Consider the following 15,425-nt stretch of genomic DNA (forward strand, 5'->3'; position numbering starts at 1 on the left):
TGAAGGTGGGCTGGAGTGGGCTGGAGTCCCGATGCACAGCAGTCGAACCCATGAACCTTCCGCGCACCGCAGTCCACGACGGCACGTCCAGACGAGCCCCACATGCTGCGACGCCTAGTCAACCGTTCCTGCGGCGGTTCAGACGTGCACGGTGGTACACTGAATGGATACGTCCAACCGACTGCCTCGTTAGGTCCAACGGCCTCTTGCGGTTCTAACCTTTCCTTCAGGACATGCAGGTTCTGTTGCTCGTTGCTGTTACTGCGAACGTCCCTTGAGAACGTGCATGAGGTTACGTTTCCGATCGCGCGTTACTGCGGCAGGCGCCGTCGCGTATGTGAGGGGCCCAGGCGGGTCCATGTGCGATACTCGTGGCACGCCGCCGACAAACCTCACGATCTCGTGGTGTCGTCTCCATAGATGCCGTCGTCGTCCAACCGGCAACTAGCGCTCAACTGTTCAATATCGATTGCCGCTATCGCAACATGATGGACCGATAATCTCGGAGACCCCAGTTCCTGTCTGGATACGCTACCATGATGGTTGTTTGACTTGCGGGGAGGAAAGGACTATTTGCAGCAGGGGGCGAGACCTTGGCAACTCGGCTCACCACGCAAAACCTAGCCCGGCATCCTGTTGAGCCGGTCATTATAGTAATCTACATTGGCTACTCAGGAACGCTGCAGAGATTATGCAGTGCGAAGAACATTTAGGCTAGGTCCAGACGCCACGGGCCACGGTAGCTGGAATCTAGATGGTGGTACTGAGAAGTACGCAAGTGAGACACCTTCGTGGGTGAACCCATGAACAGTCGCCGGGAGAATGATGCCGGGAAAGACGGGTTGCATCGTGTGCTGAGAACCCATGGTTATGCCCCTCGTAGTCTGTCGACCTGCTCATCTCTGGGTCTCTTGGACCGTCGTTTTCATCATCGTGCAAGGACAGCTGACGAGCCGGATGGGCACGGAACAGCAAGAGAGTCAATCCCGTCCACTGGCTCAGGTCATCATCGCCTTGACACTTCTCCCAAGCTGGCAACTGGTACCAACGTCACTGATCACTGACGCAGTGCATGCTCATGGAAACGTAAGCACTGGCTCACTGACGTCACGTGAGACAGTTTCATATAACAGTCTTACAGTCGCAAGGTCGGAAGCAGAAATAGCAGCGCGAATGTGGCTCGATTGTGGCAGCTGATGTGTGGGTGTGCAAAAAGCTCATGGTGATCATGCACGGGCTGCAACTACCACTCCATGGGCACCCATGCTTTGGGAATCGACGTCATTAGCCTTCTGTGCAGCGGTGCCCACGCCCTCAACGTCCGGGGTGTGTGACATACTGCTCGTTGCATCGTTGGGGTTGGGGCGCACAGGCCCTTGCTCACCGTAATGCTTCAGTTGCCTGCCTCGCGTGCCAATTGAAGGTCGTAGCGGCTCGCATACGCTTCACGCTTCTCTCTTTTTCCCACCACACCTTCTTCTTGTTCTCCTCTCTCTCTGTGGGCCCACAATATCCTACACCTAGTCATTTCATTTCATTCCACAACGGCCAACATGGGAGGTACTCGACGCAGCAACCCAAGCTCAATCGCTACGACAACTACCACCGGAGGCTCAAAAGACGCTCTAGTGTCCAAGGAGGACTTCCAGACGGACTACGAGTACTCGAAGGGTAGGAGTTATCGACACGTGCAGTAGCTTACAGCAGGTACTGGAACTAAGAAGGCCATTCTCGTGAGTAAGGACAGAGTCTAGCGTCTACAGTCGGAACACTGGTTTCAGAAGAGTGGGGCAAGGTTGACGTCAGATTGGCATCACCTACGGTCTCCCCGCCCTCGAAACCCGTCACAGCGATGTGGAGCACCTCAAGGAATTCCTTATTGGTAGGTTCGCTGGTTTTGATTGACATTGAGACCCGCAGGGAAGCACTCCTTCTCCCCGTACAATGTTCACATCATGAAAGATTCTGCTGGACCGAACTGGTCCCAGCCGACTCGCGCCAACATTGTGGCCGGCTTGGCTTGGCTCACCAAGGATGTACAGCGCGATGACGTTCTGTTCATCTACTTGTGGGTGCACACATTGCCACTGGGATAGACACACAAACGCTGATGACGATAGTGGGGACTCGCAAGACTTGTACGTCCATGCTCTTGGGGCCGAAAGTCATGCTGACACGCTCCGTTTGTAGGCTTCTGGCCATCTGACCATCGTACCGAAGGCGTGATTACCCAGGAGACCTGTACGTTGCTGTTTTGTATCACAAGTGAGGCCCTCATGCTGACCCTCGCTACAGTGTATGTCCTCCCATCCGGCTCCGCTGACCACATAGGCGCACTTTGCTCATCGACCCGATCCCCCGGGCTTGCCGCCTCATTGCTCTGTTTGATACAAAGCCAAACGAGGCCCTTGTCCTTCCCTACTATTACACGTACGGCTCGTTGGTCCGCGACGCCGAGTCTCTTGAGTCTACACTCACCAACATGGCCAACGAGTACAACGACAAGAACAAGAACGCTACCGACGCGATCGAAGCACTCCGCAAGCTGGACGGCGGAAAGGTCAAGGCTTCGTTTGACGAGGACATCTGCGGATGGCACTTTGAGGAGCGTAAACTCACTCTCCACGACGTCATTGTCCTCGACGGAGCAAAGAACTATGCCGAGTGGTCGGAGTGTCGTACCTCGCCGGTTCGCAGAGTCCCCGGCTACCTGGCTCAAGTAAGTCATCAGATCCACGGCCAACCCCTCTAATGTCCCAGGTCTTCATGCACGTCATGAACACCAGTCCAGCCCTCAGCCACCGCAAGCTCCTCATTGCGCTGACGAAGGCTCTTGAGAATAAGGGAACCAATGAGAGTCCCCGCATGTTTGCTGCGCACGGTATGTAACCAAGTCACACAACAGGCCAGCTGATAACTAGCGTTCGACAAGAACCGCACTTTTATTCTTTGAATCACCCATTCAAGACATACTGTAAACGCTGTCGCTGTATGGCTGTGCAAGTTGCGCAAGCTGTGAACCTATGCTGTCTATACCACATGTATAAAGTGTGATCAAATCGGCTGCATTTGCATGTCTTCGTAGATTCCCAGCTACCCAACAATCCTTCCTCTAACAACCAAACGGTACCTCATCTAGAGCTTGGCCCTCGGGGCCTGCTTCGTCTCCGCGAACAGGTCACCGACGGTCTTCTTGATCTCCATCTTGATCATCTTGCCGTTGATGTTACGCGCTGACGCTATTAGCACTGATATTTTCAAAGTGTATGCTCACGAAGCAGCCCGTCGTAAATGACCACAAACGAGGGACGGGCAGGACCACGGAGGCTAAGCAAAAAGGTCAGCGTTTTGGTAGTCCATTTCCAAGGCCGTTCTTGAGCCGCTTACCGAGATGCAGCTTGCGCCTTGATGTCCTCCGGGGTGGCTTTGACACCGGCCCTGAGACTGACGGCGATGGCCACCAGTTCACCAAGAATGTCATCGGGCACGGGCACGGCGGCAACCTCGGCAATACGGTCGTCGAGGAAGACGGCGTTCTCAACTTCCTCGGAGGGGATCTGACAGGTCAGCTCAGCCTGCAAAAGCCAGCGAGCTCACGTTCTCGCCACCGCGGATGATAATGTCCTTGATCCTGTCCGAAATGTGAAGGAACCCTTCATCATCAAGGTATCCCGCGTCACCAGTGTCGAGCCAACGGCCACTCTCATAGGCGTCCTTGGTGGCCTCTGCCAGCGTTAGCCCTGTCTTGGAGTCCTCTTGGAGTCCCCCGGTTCGTTCACGTACTCGGGTTGTTGTAATACTCCTTCATCATGTTGGAGCCGCGCGCCAGGATCGTGCCGACTTTACCGGTGGGGAGCTCCTTTCGCGTATCAGTGTCGATGATCTTGACTTCGCAGATGGGAACAGGAACACCACTGCAAGACGTATCAGCAATAAACACACAAAGGGGAGCCATTCAAAGCCACGTACCAGCTCTTGGGCTTCATCACATAGTCCATTCCGGCGTTACTGGTGTGAAGCGCGTTGGTCTCAGTCATGCCCCAACCATGGGCCCTAACAGATCAGCTCTTATCCAACCAAGATACTCACGAGACCAAGTCGGGCCAGCGCTTCCTAAGGTCGCCAGGGAGGCGCGACGCAGGTGCCGCTCCGCCGTAGCTACAGCCCAGGAGGTCCAGGTCCTTGGGGAGGCGGGGCGACTGAATAATAGCTGTCGCAATGGAGGGCACGCCACCAATGACGTTAACCTTGTACTTGATCATGAGGTCGATAGCATCGTCGACGTTCCAGCGGGGCATGAGGACGAGCTTGCTGCCCTCCCAGAATGCCTTGGAGAGCATGGTCAGGCATCCAGTAGCGTGGAAGAAGGGCACAACCATGAGAATGGTGCGCTGATCGGGGGGTGGGTTGGAGATGAGAGGCATCACCATCTCAAGTGGGGCGCCGGCACGAAGGGCGGCTCGGCCAAGAACTGTAGAGATTAGAGCGGTTCATCCAGACGGCGAGCTGCTCACGGATTTGGGACGAGATGACGTTGTGCAGCGAAGCGCGCTGGCTCGAGAGCACGGCCTTGGGGTAGCCGGTGGTGCCGGAGGTGTAAAATATGGTCGAGTCGCTGTCGGGGTGGATGTCCTTGATGCCGACGCCATTCTTCACGTCGGCGGCGTCCGAGGGCGATACTTTCATGCTCTTAAAGTCGAGAACCTGGCGTCAGCGTGATTTTCGTGCCACAACCAACCTCGACGTTGCCTGTAACACCAAGCTTCGACCAAGCGTAAACCTGGAACGCGAGTTAGCACTTTTGTAAATTCGTATAGCCTGTCGCCACGTACCTTGCCGCAGTCCTTGAGCTCATCCTGAATCAACGTGATTGACGATGAACAGGGGCCGTCGGCGAGGATAACGACGGGCTTGACGAGGTTGAGGCAGTGAGCCATCGAGTCGGGTTTGACGGCCGCGTTAACCATGACGGTCACAGCGCCAAGGAGCTGAATCGCAACAAAGCCAACTACCCATCTTGGCCCATCAGTTTCATTCCCACAAGTTCCACACGCGAGATCAACGTACTCGATGCTGTTGTACCCGACCAGGCCAACAAAGCTGCCGGCAGTGACACCCTGCTTGCGGAGCCATGCAGCAAGGTCAAGTGCGCGACGTGCGACCTCACCATACGTCACGTCCTCGCGCTCGCCAAGGTTGCCTGTAGGGTCGAGAGGTGCGTTGAGCATAATGCGATCGCTGTACTGCTCCAACTGTTTGAGGAGGAAGACACGGAAGGAGGGCGCGAGCTAACGTCAGACACAACGCATCACATGTGGCACCTTACATTCGTCCAGACCTTCTCCTCACGACCTTGAATCATCGCTGTCTCCAGCTCAAAGTACGTGCCCGGTTGGCACATCATACGGTCGCCTGACGGTCAGCTTGACCCACATGGCAGCGTTCCCAACCCACATTCCGTGATTGGGATGTTCTTGACTGGCCAAGACATTGTCGTTGATACTGCTTGTGTAGTTGCTGAGGTATGTGAAGGATGTCACGAGCTCACAAGATGGCGACAACACACAAGAGAGATGCGAATGCGAATAGACGCAGCAGGTACGTCCCAGAGAGCATAGCACATGCTGGTGGGGAGGTGGGGATGCGGGGACGCTGCTGCGGGGCCGCCGGCCCCCGGGTGGATGACAACCTGTCGCCGGTCATTGCCGCCAGACGCCATCTCGGTATGCGGAATCTCACTCGGCCATCACCGACAGCAGGCTTTCCAAGCGACAGTGCCGGCCCAAACATTGCCGCTGTTGCAGGTGGGCAGGTGTGCCGAGTTTAAAGTGGCTCAGAAGCCCACGCCACAAGTATCGCGGCTCGGGGAGACGGGCACTTCTTGGCCGAGGCCGCTGACCGTCTTGAGTTGGGTGTCGGCTTGCGGAAGGCTTGTGGAAGGTTCGCGGAAGGCTTGCGGAACGGTGCACACGAATGGTGGTACATATGTGTGCCTGTGTCTGTACACAATCGTCCTCTAAAACGTACAAGACGGCCCAGAACTACAGGGAAGGGAGGGAGCATTGCTTGGCTTTCTAGTTAACTAGTTGGCTGCCGAAGTCAAGATTGAGACCGAGGTAGATAGATGCTGGTAACACCCAGACGGGGTTCGGAGTCGGCCGAATGTCGTTCTTTGCCCATAACAGTCGTCCAGGTGTCACCCATCTCACACAGGGTTGCTGACCACGAAACGAAGCGTCCACCAACAGCGGGACACTCTACGCGGGCCAACCAAAGATTGAGAAGACAATTCCTGGCACAGCGCACATTACTCGCTTCAGCCCCCATGTGGTGGGAAAACTCCCGATACTAAGACAGTGTCCCACGGATTTGCCGCACCTTTCCTATGTTTTCTATCATCGTTAACAGCACCCGACTGGCCACTGGTTTGTGGAATCATGTACGGAAGCTAGTAAGTATAGACCGGATGTCTGAGGTGGGCCTTTCGCACGGAGCACATGTTCAGATGGCACTTACGGCTATGTGAACGTTGATGCAGCCGTAATGAACGCCGACATTGTAAACCGACCATTCACAGTGGCGACACTCCGAAACACATTGCATCCCACAGAATGAAGAGCCTCGATTCAAGGCAGTGAGAACACACACTCTTAAACATATACTGTGTGATTCGCAATCTGACATTGTTCATGTTTTCACGCCGACTACTGTATATTGTCGTGGACGCCTAATTGGCAAGTGGCACATCTCTGAGACTGGTATCTCATCCGCGATTCCCGCGGCACCTCTTTTTGTTTTCTGGAATCTTCCCAGCCTTATAATAAACATGTCTTTTCCATGGCCATTGCTTTGGCACATCACGCAACCCAAGTTAGCACCATGCTACCACCAACATGTCCCCCTTCGATCGGCTCAGCGGTCGACGACGACGCTACTGCTCGGCCTGACACCCTCAAGACCATGTCAAACACTTCGGACGTCTCCAGCGTTTTCCGAACGACCACCGAGCCTGGAGAGTCAGGCATTCCGCCAAGACGTGCAGGATGTTCGTGCACTTCGTCCGCTGTGTTGCTAATGACAGTGCTGTTTTCGTCCCCTCCAGGCGATATCCAAGTCTGCATCACGGACAACCAGTTCTTTCCCACCACACTATGGGGCTTTGGAAACACAACAGTAGGGGAAATAAAGGTATGTTGCACCCTCACGTCAACGTAGCTAGTTGTTCGCCAGGAGCATGGAAGCGCCGTCACGTCGGTGTCAGCAGATCACAACCCTGACGGCACAGAAATCGTATGCCGAACTGCAAGGCGTCGCTCCGAAGTGGTTACGGGCCACTGTAGACCACAGAAACGTCGGCGACGACTGCAAACTGGGTGACCTGATCCCCGACCTAGACACCTTGCCAGCCAGCTCGCGCAGATTGACAATCACCCTAGCATTTTGCCGTACGTCAACACCATATGATCCGGTGACCCGGCAGTGCGCGGAAAGAGGAATGTTGGCTGACTTTGCCTCGGCAGTGTGGGCATGTTGACGACCAGTGTGGCATGCCAAGGCTTTGAAAGTGACTCCGCTGTCTGTGACGGAAGTTCCAAGTGCTTTTATGTTGTTCCAGGCCTATGTATAGCTGGCTACTGGCCAATGGTCTCTGACCGCTGGCTAGCCCCCGAGGTTTTCCCATCGTTAGCGTAGAGCAGATTCGATAAATGACTGCATTACCGACGGCTAGAGTGAACGAATCTGCAGAGACTGACACCGCAGACTCAGTCTTCTGTTACTTGACGCCTCCCGCTATCACTTTCCCAACAAGCTGGCATTTCAGAAGCCAAAGTGCTCGCGAATGGCAGGTGTGGACTGCACATAGGCCTTGAAGTCCTGTGCTTCCGGCACAATCTTGCGACTCTCGGCGGGATCGCGCTTCATTTTGCTGCTCATTAGCGTGTTCCAAAGTAAGGTGTTCAACCGCCCACGTGTGTGGCATTTTCCACCCCTGGGAGGCCAGCCCTATGTGGCTCTTACACTCACCCATTGAGGAACGCGAAGTAGTTGAGCCACAACTCATGGTCCATCTTGTCCTTGAGAGCAAGGAATTCCTCACGCGTGTGGTGTTCCGTGTCGAACGGCTTTCCGCTGACTTCCGACAAGACCTTGGCTATCCCAGCAACCGTAATGTTGTCGCCGGACGCGTACATGTCCTTGCCTAGGCAGGTGAGCATCGTCCTCCCACATTGGCTACCCACCAATCCAAGTGTCGGGGTCACGGAACGCAGCGCGCACCCACAACCCGATCTGCTCGACGTTGAAACCCGGCAGCACCGTGTCGTCCGGGAGGGGGAAGCTGATGATCGTCTTGCCATCCTTTTCGCTAGTCTGGGCCATGAGTAGGTTGCTGAAAAAGTATGAAGTGTACAGCTGGGTGGCGGGAACGTCGTTCTTCTTCATGTACTCGGTAACTGGCCCAGGGTGTCAGCGAATCGGCGAGGAAATGGACCGGAAAGGCAAGCCAGCATGTAGGCCACACTCCTTTACCGCCAACAGGTAGCAAAAGAACTGTCACCAGGCATCAAGACTCACCTTTCGCCTTGGCGTCAAAGTGAGGGAGGGGCTGGTCAGGGAGGTAAGACTCAAGTGTCGAGTACACCACATGGCGGACCTTGGCGCGCACGGCGGCTTTGACGGCCTCGGTGGACTGGCGCTGTTCGGCCTCGGCAGCCTCGTCCGAGTTATTGCCCTTGTAGTGTGCCCAGACTGTGGTACTGTCAGCGGATCACCGGAACGCAGAACGCAAGCAGGGATTCGCCCTCTGAATGGTGGCGTGGGACAGAACAGCAATGCTAGCTCACTCCGACGCCGGCCCGGCGCAACGCCGGAGCCCCGTGCGCGGTTGGTGACGGCTGGCGCCTGCATGGTACAGCACTCTTGCCCACCTGATACCCACAGTTTGCGTTGATGAATACGCCGTGCGCGCCCATGAGTGCACTCTCGTACGTAGCTGGGTTGTCGAGGTCGCCGGTGATGAGGTTGACGCCGGCGGAGGCCATTTCTGTCACGTCAGCCATAGCTTGGTGTCGTCATGCGTAAGCCACGTCAGGTAGTCACCCCGAAACGTGCTGCCGTCGTCTCTCCAAGCACATTGTTGAACTCACTCTTACTCGAATTGCTGTCTGGGTTGCGAGTGATACCATAGACGCTGAACCGAGCACCGTCGGCAAGCAACGCGCGGGCGACTGACGCACCCTGGTTGCCGGTCACTCCAAAGATGACAATCTTGAGTGCAGACATTGTTGACGAGCGGTTGTGATTGGGGTCTGTTTGTGAAGCGCAGTACAGACGATGGATGTGCTGTCAGATTAATAGAGCTTGGAGAAGATATGGGTGTTACTTGCGTGGTCGCCGACTACCGCGGCTGATTCAGTGTTCACAAGGACGTTGGCAATGACGTATGGCCCCTGTTGCCGCCGTTTTATGACATTCCGCGCTCAGGTGCGGAACGTGGATGGAAACCCCGCGAATGTCATGGTCAGCCGAATTCGGGTGCCAGAGAACTCGGTTCGCCGTGTCATGTCCTCCATGTGTCAGCTGCAACGATGCCAAGGGAAAAAGTGCAGCATGCAAGGTAGCCCATGCATGGGGGAGCACTTGGTCCACAGGCCACAGGTGCGCACGTGGAGTTATTCCGTCAACGCGGGGCCAGACAGTGTCTGATCGCAGCCACTTGGACGACCAGGGCTTGCAAGGCAAACATTCGCAACGTCCATGTAATACATCGTGTGCTTGCTTACTTATGGTTATGGGACAAACTACGCAGATTTTCAGAGGAAGACACTCATAGGAAAACACTTGTTGCTTTCGACGTGTGCTCAACGAGTAATCTTCTTCTCGAGGCTGTCAAGCGCCTCGCGCATCTTGTGAATTTCGCGAAGAATGACAGTACTCTCCGTAACCGAAGTGTTGGGGAAGGCCTGGACAAGCTCGTCAAAGGGGACCTTTGAGATCACGCCCGCCGGGTCGGTGGTCTCGGGGTCAATAACCTTGGGGTCTTCGTCGTCTTCGGGGATCGGCGTAGCAAAGTAGTCGTACAGCACGCCGCGGCGCGCGTGGACGACGCCGGCCTCCCAGATGGCGATGCAGACGAGGGGCACAAAGAAGATGACCGACATGACGACGCGGTTGAGCTTGGCATAGTCCTTGGTCGGGAGGATGAATTCGAGGGGGACGATGAACACGATTTCAATGAGGTTGAAAGGTGCCACATAGACAAACTGGTCGGGCGCGCGAACTGGTGGTCAGCTGCCGGTTCCCGACTTCAAAACTCACTCATGTCGATAGTCTTTCCAGCAAAGAACGCCAGGTACTCGTCGGTAGCGTTATCGGAAATCTCCTGGTACGCCGAGCCAAAGAGGGCAATCAGGACGTTGACCAGGATAATGGTAGTGAAGAAGTTCCACGAGTAGTAGATGATGAGACCGAAAGGATATCCAAAGCGTTCAGAGTCAAACTCGAAGATGCCAAACTCGGGCGAGCCGAGCAAGGCCTGGACAAGGTTGTTGAGCAGGATAGTGGTGCTTCCCTGCCCCGGGTTGTCGGGGTCGTCGGAGAAGGTGAAGCCTCGCATAAACTCGTTGATTTCGCCATCTGCAGCGTCAAGAGCGTACATCGATTGGGCAAAGCCAAGACCGAGGACACCCAGCAGGATGAAGAAGATGACCGATTCGCGCCTGCAATGTCAGTCGCCAAGCCTTGTTAACAGCACACGTGACTCACAGCATGCGGAAGACGACTACTTCAAGGACTCCCACAGTCTTGTATGCCTCAAACACGGTGAACAGCTTCATCCAGATAAGAGGCGCAGCACAGGACAGGACCTGGAACGAGCGTTTCATGAGGTTGGCCTTTGCGTCGTCGTCAAGGTCGAGGCGCATACCGGCGACACGGAGGGACAGCGCAGTGAGAAGCAGGGCGTCGATAAGGAAGTTGACTACAACCCAGAAACTCTGTCTATTAGCGCAAACCACAGCCACTATCACGTACGATGGCATTGAGGGGGTTGTTGGCAAGGCGCAAGTTCTTGAAGAACTTGACACTCTCCTCAATGAAGAAGGCAAACGTCATGATGTAGAGCGCAATCTCCCAACCATCAAACTCGCTACGGTTGATAGCATCAAGAGGACTGGCAAGTCAGCACCTGGTTTAAACGTGTGGCACCCACCTCTTGACCGATTGCGAGTAAACGAAGAGGTAAACGAGCCAGATGATAACACGGAGCAACGATTGGTAACGCGGGACGGAGAGACGGAGGGGGTCCAGGTGGTCCCAGAACGAACCAGCACGGTCGGGGGAGCGGTGGTACTCGACGTAGTCAATGTCCTGGTCTTCGTTGTTTTCCTGCACCCAACGGCCAGACCAGAGTGCGTTGACGACTTCCTGGGTTTCGTTGGACGAGAGGAAGATCTGAATTGTCAGGTACCAGATGTGCAATGGGAGTGAGACATACGGTGCAGTGACCGTCAATGGCCATTTCGAGTGCACAGCTCGCGGCCGACACATCGCCATCGCTGTCACGGTACCGGAAACGGGCACTCATGACGCTGCGAAGGCTTTCATGAGGGAAAATGCGGACCATGCGACGAGCGATGACCTCACAGGCCGTGGCACGACAGAGCGTCTCTTCATAGTCGGTCGGGTTGGCCATGCCTTCGCGAATAAAGAGGTGGCGTGCACGGAGCAGACTGGATGGTCAGTGTTTTCTGGATGCATTGTTTCCATTTATCCTTTCAGGTCGTGTGACCTACCAGAACGGGACCGCCTCTTCAAAGTCACCGCCAGCCTTACGGAAAGCGTTGACGACCTCGGGGGTAATGACTGGGCCAGTGGCGTCGGTGATCACATCCAGCTCAACTTCGACGGGGAGAAGGCGAGTGGCCATGGCACGCACGCGCCCGACGAGCTCTGGATGTTAGTGGATGCACCACCGAGGGGAGGCGACCGCCGCACTGCGCTGCCGGCCAAAACTCACTAGTGATAGTGTCGGGGTCGGGGCGGATGGAGAAGACGCTCGTGACTGAAAGCTGGTCCTCTGCGCCCGGGTGCAAGTGTGCCGACAGAGTCGCATTGTTGATGTCGGCCATGTTGACTGACCTCGACGTCGAGGGATTGTGGACTGTATGAGTGAGAGAGTGGAAGGCAAAACGCCATGTTACACCCGGGGGTGTCTCTCTTATTCGCTCCAGGACGCCGCCGCTGCCCGCCGCAGGGGGACTCACACACATGACGTCTGCGGGGCACCTCGAAATGTTTGCTGCGAGGCGCGGCGTCATGGCTTGCTCCTGACCTTCTTGGCTCCCTTCCGGTGGCCTGGACGCTCCTCTCTCCCTTCTGTGTGCACGTCAGCTCCACACCGCTTTTGTCATTGTACACTTACACACTACCATGGGTCTCTTTGACAAGATCAAAAACAAGCTCGACAGCGGCAACGACGGAGGCTCGCCCGCGGGCAACTACGCGTTCCCTCCAGCCCAGGCTCCTCCTCCTCTCGAAGCGAGCCTCGCCCGCTACCGCCGGCAGCGAGGTATCAACCTGGGTTCGTGGTTTGTGACTGAGAGCTGGCTCTCCACCAAGCTGTATGCCTCAACAGCAGTGGACCCCAAGGGCTCGGACTTTGACCTTGCCCGCGGCAAGGACGCAAAGGCGGCCATGGAGCACCACTGGGACACCTGGATGACTGACGACGACTGGCACTGGATCAAGCAGCGCGGTTTCAACAGCGTTCGCCTGCCGGTGAGTCTCTGCTGGGATGCCTGTAGAGTGAGACTCCCCCTTCACGTTCTAACGGCCAGATCGGATACTACCACCTTGCTGGTGTGCTGCCAGACGTGCTTCGCGGCACCGACTATGAGCGCTATGCGGACGTGTACACGGGTGCTTGGCCTCGTATCCTCGGTGCCATCGATAAGGCTGCGCAGTTTGGTCTTGGCGTGCTTGTCGACTTTCACGCGGCGGCTGGTGCTCAGAACACTGACGGTAAGCATCGCAAGGCGGGACGGGGCGGCGGCGGCGGCGTCATAGGGACTCGCCTAGCACCGAGGTACGGAGGGTCAGTGCTGACGGGCTTCTCACAGGTCACTCGGGCATGTCAGAGGGCAAGGTCAGGTTCTGGGACTCGAACAAGAACCTGGCGTCTACGTCGCTGGCGCTGCGCTTCCTCGCCTCGCAGCTGTCACCAAACCCGGCGGTCATCGGTCTCGAGATTCTCAACGAGCCGGCCAACAACCAGCGCCTACAGGGATGGTACGAGTCGACGCTCAACGAGGTGCGCCAGGTCGCCGAACCCGAGTTCCCCATTTATGTTTCCGACTCGTGGGCGACGGACCACTATGCGCCGTGGGTTGGTCACCGTAATGACTTTGTGGTCCTGGACCACCACCTGTACCGCTGCTTTGACGGCCCGGACAAGCAGTTGAACGGCTACCAGCACGCAGGCAAGCTGCAGCACGAATTTGCGTCAACCTTCCTGGGCCAGGTCGGGCAGGCAAGGGGCAACGTGGTCGTGGGCGAGTGGTCTGCTGGCCTCGACGAGAGCTGTCTTCCGCACGACACCCCGGCTGGCGAGCGTGATGCCCAGAAGCGCGCCTTTGTTGCATCGCAGCTCCAGCTCTTCGAAAACACGGGTGGCTACTTCTTCTGGACGCTCAAGACCGACCGCGACTGGGACTCGGGATGGAGCGCACGTAATTGTGGCCAGGCCGAGATCCTACCAGCCACGGTAGTGCTCAAGAAGTTCAACCCGCCCCCCGACGGCGCCCGCGACACCATGTGTCGCCAGGCGACTGGTGAGTCTATCTATGACCCGATATGCGTAGACTGACACCGCTTTCACAGACTCACATTGCAACTATTGGCGCCAAAACAACGGCAACCCCAATGGCCATGCGTTTAGCTCCGGATTCTCTCGCGGATGGGATGACGCGCTGCTCTTCCTCACTTCTGAGGGCCAGAACGAGCTTGGCTTTGTGGACCAGTGGGCTCGCCGCCGCAAGTGGGAGTACGAGCACTACTCGGGCCCGCTCGGCAACGAGGGGTGGCAGTACACCGACGCCTTTAACCAGGGAGTCAAGGCCTGTCACTCGCAGGCTCTCTCGTAGACACGATCCGTTGATAGAAGCGACGACCATGCCCCCTTATCGGGGCGTTCATGACACACGAGATTGAGTTGTTTGCATTGTATGGCTCTGTGTACCGCGTGCTCCCAACCAGTTGTTTGCATTGTATGGTTCTGTGTCCCGCGTGCTCCCAACTACTGCAACTTGCAACGGACGCGTCGCGTCGGATCCGCTCGCCTCTGCTTCGGCATCTGCGAAATGCGATAGGCTTAAAGCAAAGTCTGAATACGGTTTCGGATCATCCATCTCTTTGTCTTTCCTCCCATCAACATCAACAATGGTCACCACACGTCAAGTCAAGGATGCAACAGGTGTGCATGTCAGTCTTTACCATGCTGATGGCAGAATGCGAGCGCACACGCATGATAGAAGTGCTGTATGACGCCTTCATGACCTGTTAGTTGACACGGTCTCACAATCAACTGACGTCAGACCCACCGTATGTTGGTCTTTGGGGTGCCGCCCGCGAGCCCAACATGGCCATCTTCACTGCCACTGTCGACCACGCACTCGAGTATCATGAGGCTTGGGTGGCAGAGGAGGGAGAGAAAGTTGTGGGGGTTGTCCTCGTCGCACCTCCCGGTGCCGAGTTCTGTACCGAGTGAGCAATAGGAGCAATGCTGAGCTGCAGACGTGGATGATGGCCCGCTGACAAGGTCGCGTAGGGAGGACCTGGGCAAGATATTTGGCCCAGCCATTGCCCAAATGTCCCCAGACATGTCAACGTACCTCCAGGAGAAGGTGAGTTGTGCTCATGGCATGAACGGGACAACTGACAGTTCAGCTGTTCCCTGGCATGGAGGCGCTGTTCAAGCAGGTCGAGCCGCATGCCGAACGGGACTGGTGGTATGTCAGCATGCTCGGTGTCGACCCCCCCATGCAGGGCAAGAGCGTCGGATCGGCCCTCCTGACCATGCTGAGGAAGCGGGCCGATGAGGCAGGCGGTATGCCGGTGGGACTCAACACCCAGAGTGCCAAGAACGTGAGCTGATTGTGGCGCCAAATTAAGCTCACACCACCCAGATCGGATTCTACAACAAGAACGGGTTCCAAGTACGAGCAGACCTCCTGCATACGCTTCCCAACGGTTCCACGTACCATGACCACCTCCTATCCAACCCTGGTGACACCTCTGCCATTGCTGTAAAGTAGTGGCATGTGTGCTTGAGCGAGAGCACCAGTGTTGAAGCAGTCGTCACTGGAGACTACCTTGTACAGCCAACACTGGAACATGGCGAGCACCATTAGAACATGTACCGAAAATGC

The 15,425-nt window shown here is 56.3% G+C and overlaps 6 protein-coding genes across 6 annotated transcripts; 3 read left to right on the plus strand and 3 right to left on the minus strand.

The window, feature by feature from the left end:
• Positions 1 to 1,955: 1,955 nt before the first annotated feature.
• On the plus strand, positions 1,956 to 2,953 carry MCA1_2 (Ca(2+)-dependent cysteine protease; the record flags this gene model as incomplete). Its single annotated transcript, XM_028621024.1, has 6 exons — positions 1,956 to 2,068; positions 2,121 to 2,138; positions 2,221 to 2,241; positions 2,332 to 2,719; positions 2,761 to 2,881; positions 2,922 to 2,953. 6 exons carry the CDS (start codon positions 1,956 to 1,958, stop codon positions 2,951 to 2,953), a joined length of 693 nt encoding a protein of 230 aa, XP_028471763.1.
• Positions 2,954 to 3,135: 182 nt separating this feature from the next.
• On the minus strand, positions 3,136 to 5,790 carry EHS24_005502 (uncharacterized protein; the record flags this gene model as incomplete). Its single annotated transcript, XM_028621025.1, has 13 exons — positions 3,136 to 3,233; positions 3,275 to 3,327; positions 3,388 to 3,557; positions 3,598 to 3,725; positions 3,784 to 3,914; positions 3,970 to 4,053; positions 4,090 to 4,471; positions 4,515 to 4,704; positions 4,739 to 4,780; positions 4,833 to 5,016; positions 5,068 to 5,288; positions 5,385 to 5,517; positions 5,567 to 5,790. 13 exons carry the CDS (start codon positions 5,788 to 5,790, stop codon positions 3,136 to 3,138), a joined length of 2,040 nt encoding a protein of 679 aa, XP_028471764.1.
• A 2,028-nt stretch (positions 5,791 to 7,818) lies between these two features.
• EHS24_005503 (uncharacterized protein) lies at positions 7,819 to 9,282 on the minus strand (the record flags this gene model as incomplete). Its single annotated transcript, XM_028621026.1, has 6 exons — positions 7,819 to 7,927; positions 8,026 to 8,200; positions 8,241 to 8,453; positions 8,575 to 8,748; positions 8,939 to 9,043; positions 9,147 to 9,282. The coding sequence occupies 6 exons, from the start codon at positions 9,280 to 9,282 to the stop codon at positions 7,819 to 7,821; spliced, it is 912 nt and encodes a 303-aa protein (XP_028471765.1).
• Positions 9,283 to 9,860: 578 nt separating this feature from the next.
• On the minus strand, positions 9,861 to 12,128 carry EHS24_005504 (uncharacterized protein; the record flags this gene model as incomplete). The annotated part of the gene is made up of 8 exons (XM_028621027.1): positions 9,861 to 10,279; positions 10,318 to 10,718; positions 10,765 to 10,994; positions 11,032 to 11,170; positions 11,210 to 11,451; positions 11,495 to 11,729; positions 11,793 to 11,949; positions 12,017 to 12,128. 8 exons carry the CDS (start codon positions 12,126 to 12,128, stop codon positions 9,861 to 9,863), a joined length of 1,935 nt encoding a protein of 644 aa, XP_028471766.1.
• A 301-nt stretch (positions 12,129 to 12,429) lies between these two features.
• EXG3 (Glucan 1,3-beta-glucosidase 3) lies at positions 12,430 to 14,141 on the plus strand (the record flags this gene model as incomplete). Its single annotated transcript, XM_028621028.1, has 4 exons — positions 12,430 to 12,777; positions 12,837 to 13,020; positions 13,119 to 13,829; positions 13,879 to 14,141. 4 exons carry the CDS (start codon positions 12,430 to 12,432, stop codon positions 14,139 to 14,141), a joined length of 1,506 nt encoding a protein of 501 aa, XP_028471767.1.
• Positions 14,142 to 14,491: 350 nt separating this feature from the next.
• On the plus strand, positions 14,492 to 15,311 carry EHS24_005506 (uncharacterized protein; the record flags this gene model as incomplete). Its single annotated transcript, XM_028621029.1, has 5 exons — positions 14,492 to 14,555; positions 14,592 to 14,760; positions 14,825 to 14,900; positions 14,944 to 15,141; positions 15,183 to 15,311. 5 exons carry the CDS (start codon positions 14,492 to 14,494, stop codon positions 15,309 to 15,311), a joined length of 636 nt encoding a protein of 211 aa, XP_028471768.1.
• Positions 15,312 to 15,425: the final 114 nt, after the last annotated feature.

This window comes from Apiotrichum porosum, assembly GCF_003942205.1.
Source record: "Apiotrichum porosum strain DSM 27194 chromosome Unknown scaffold_23, whole genome shotgun sequence".
In the NCBI taxonomy this organism is placed as follows: Eukaryota; Fungi; Basidiomycota; class Tremellomycetes; order Trichosporonales; family Trichosporonaceae; genus Apiotrichum; species Apiotrichum porosum.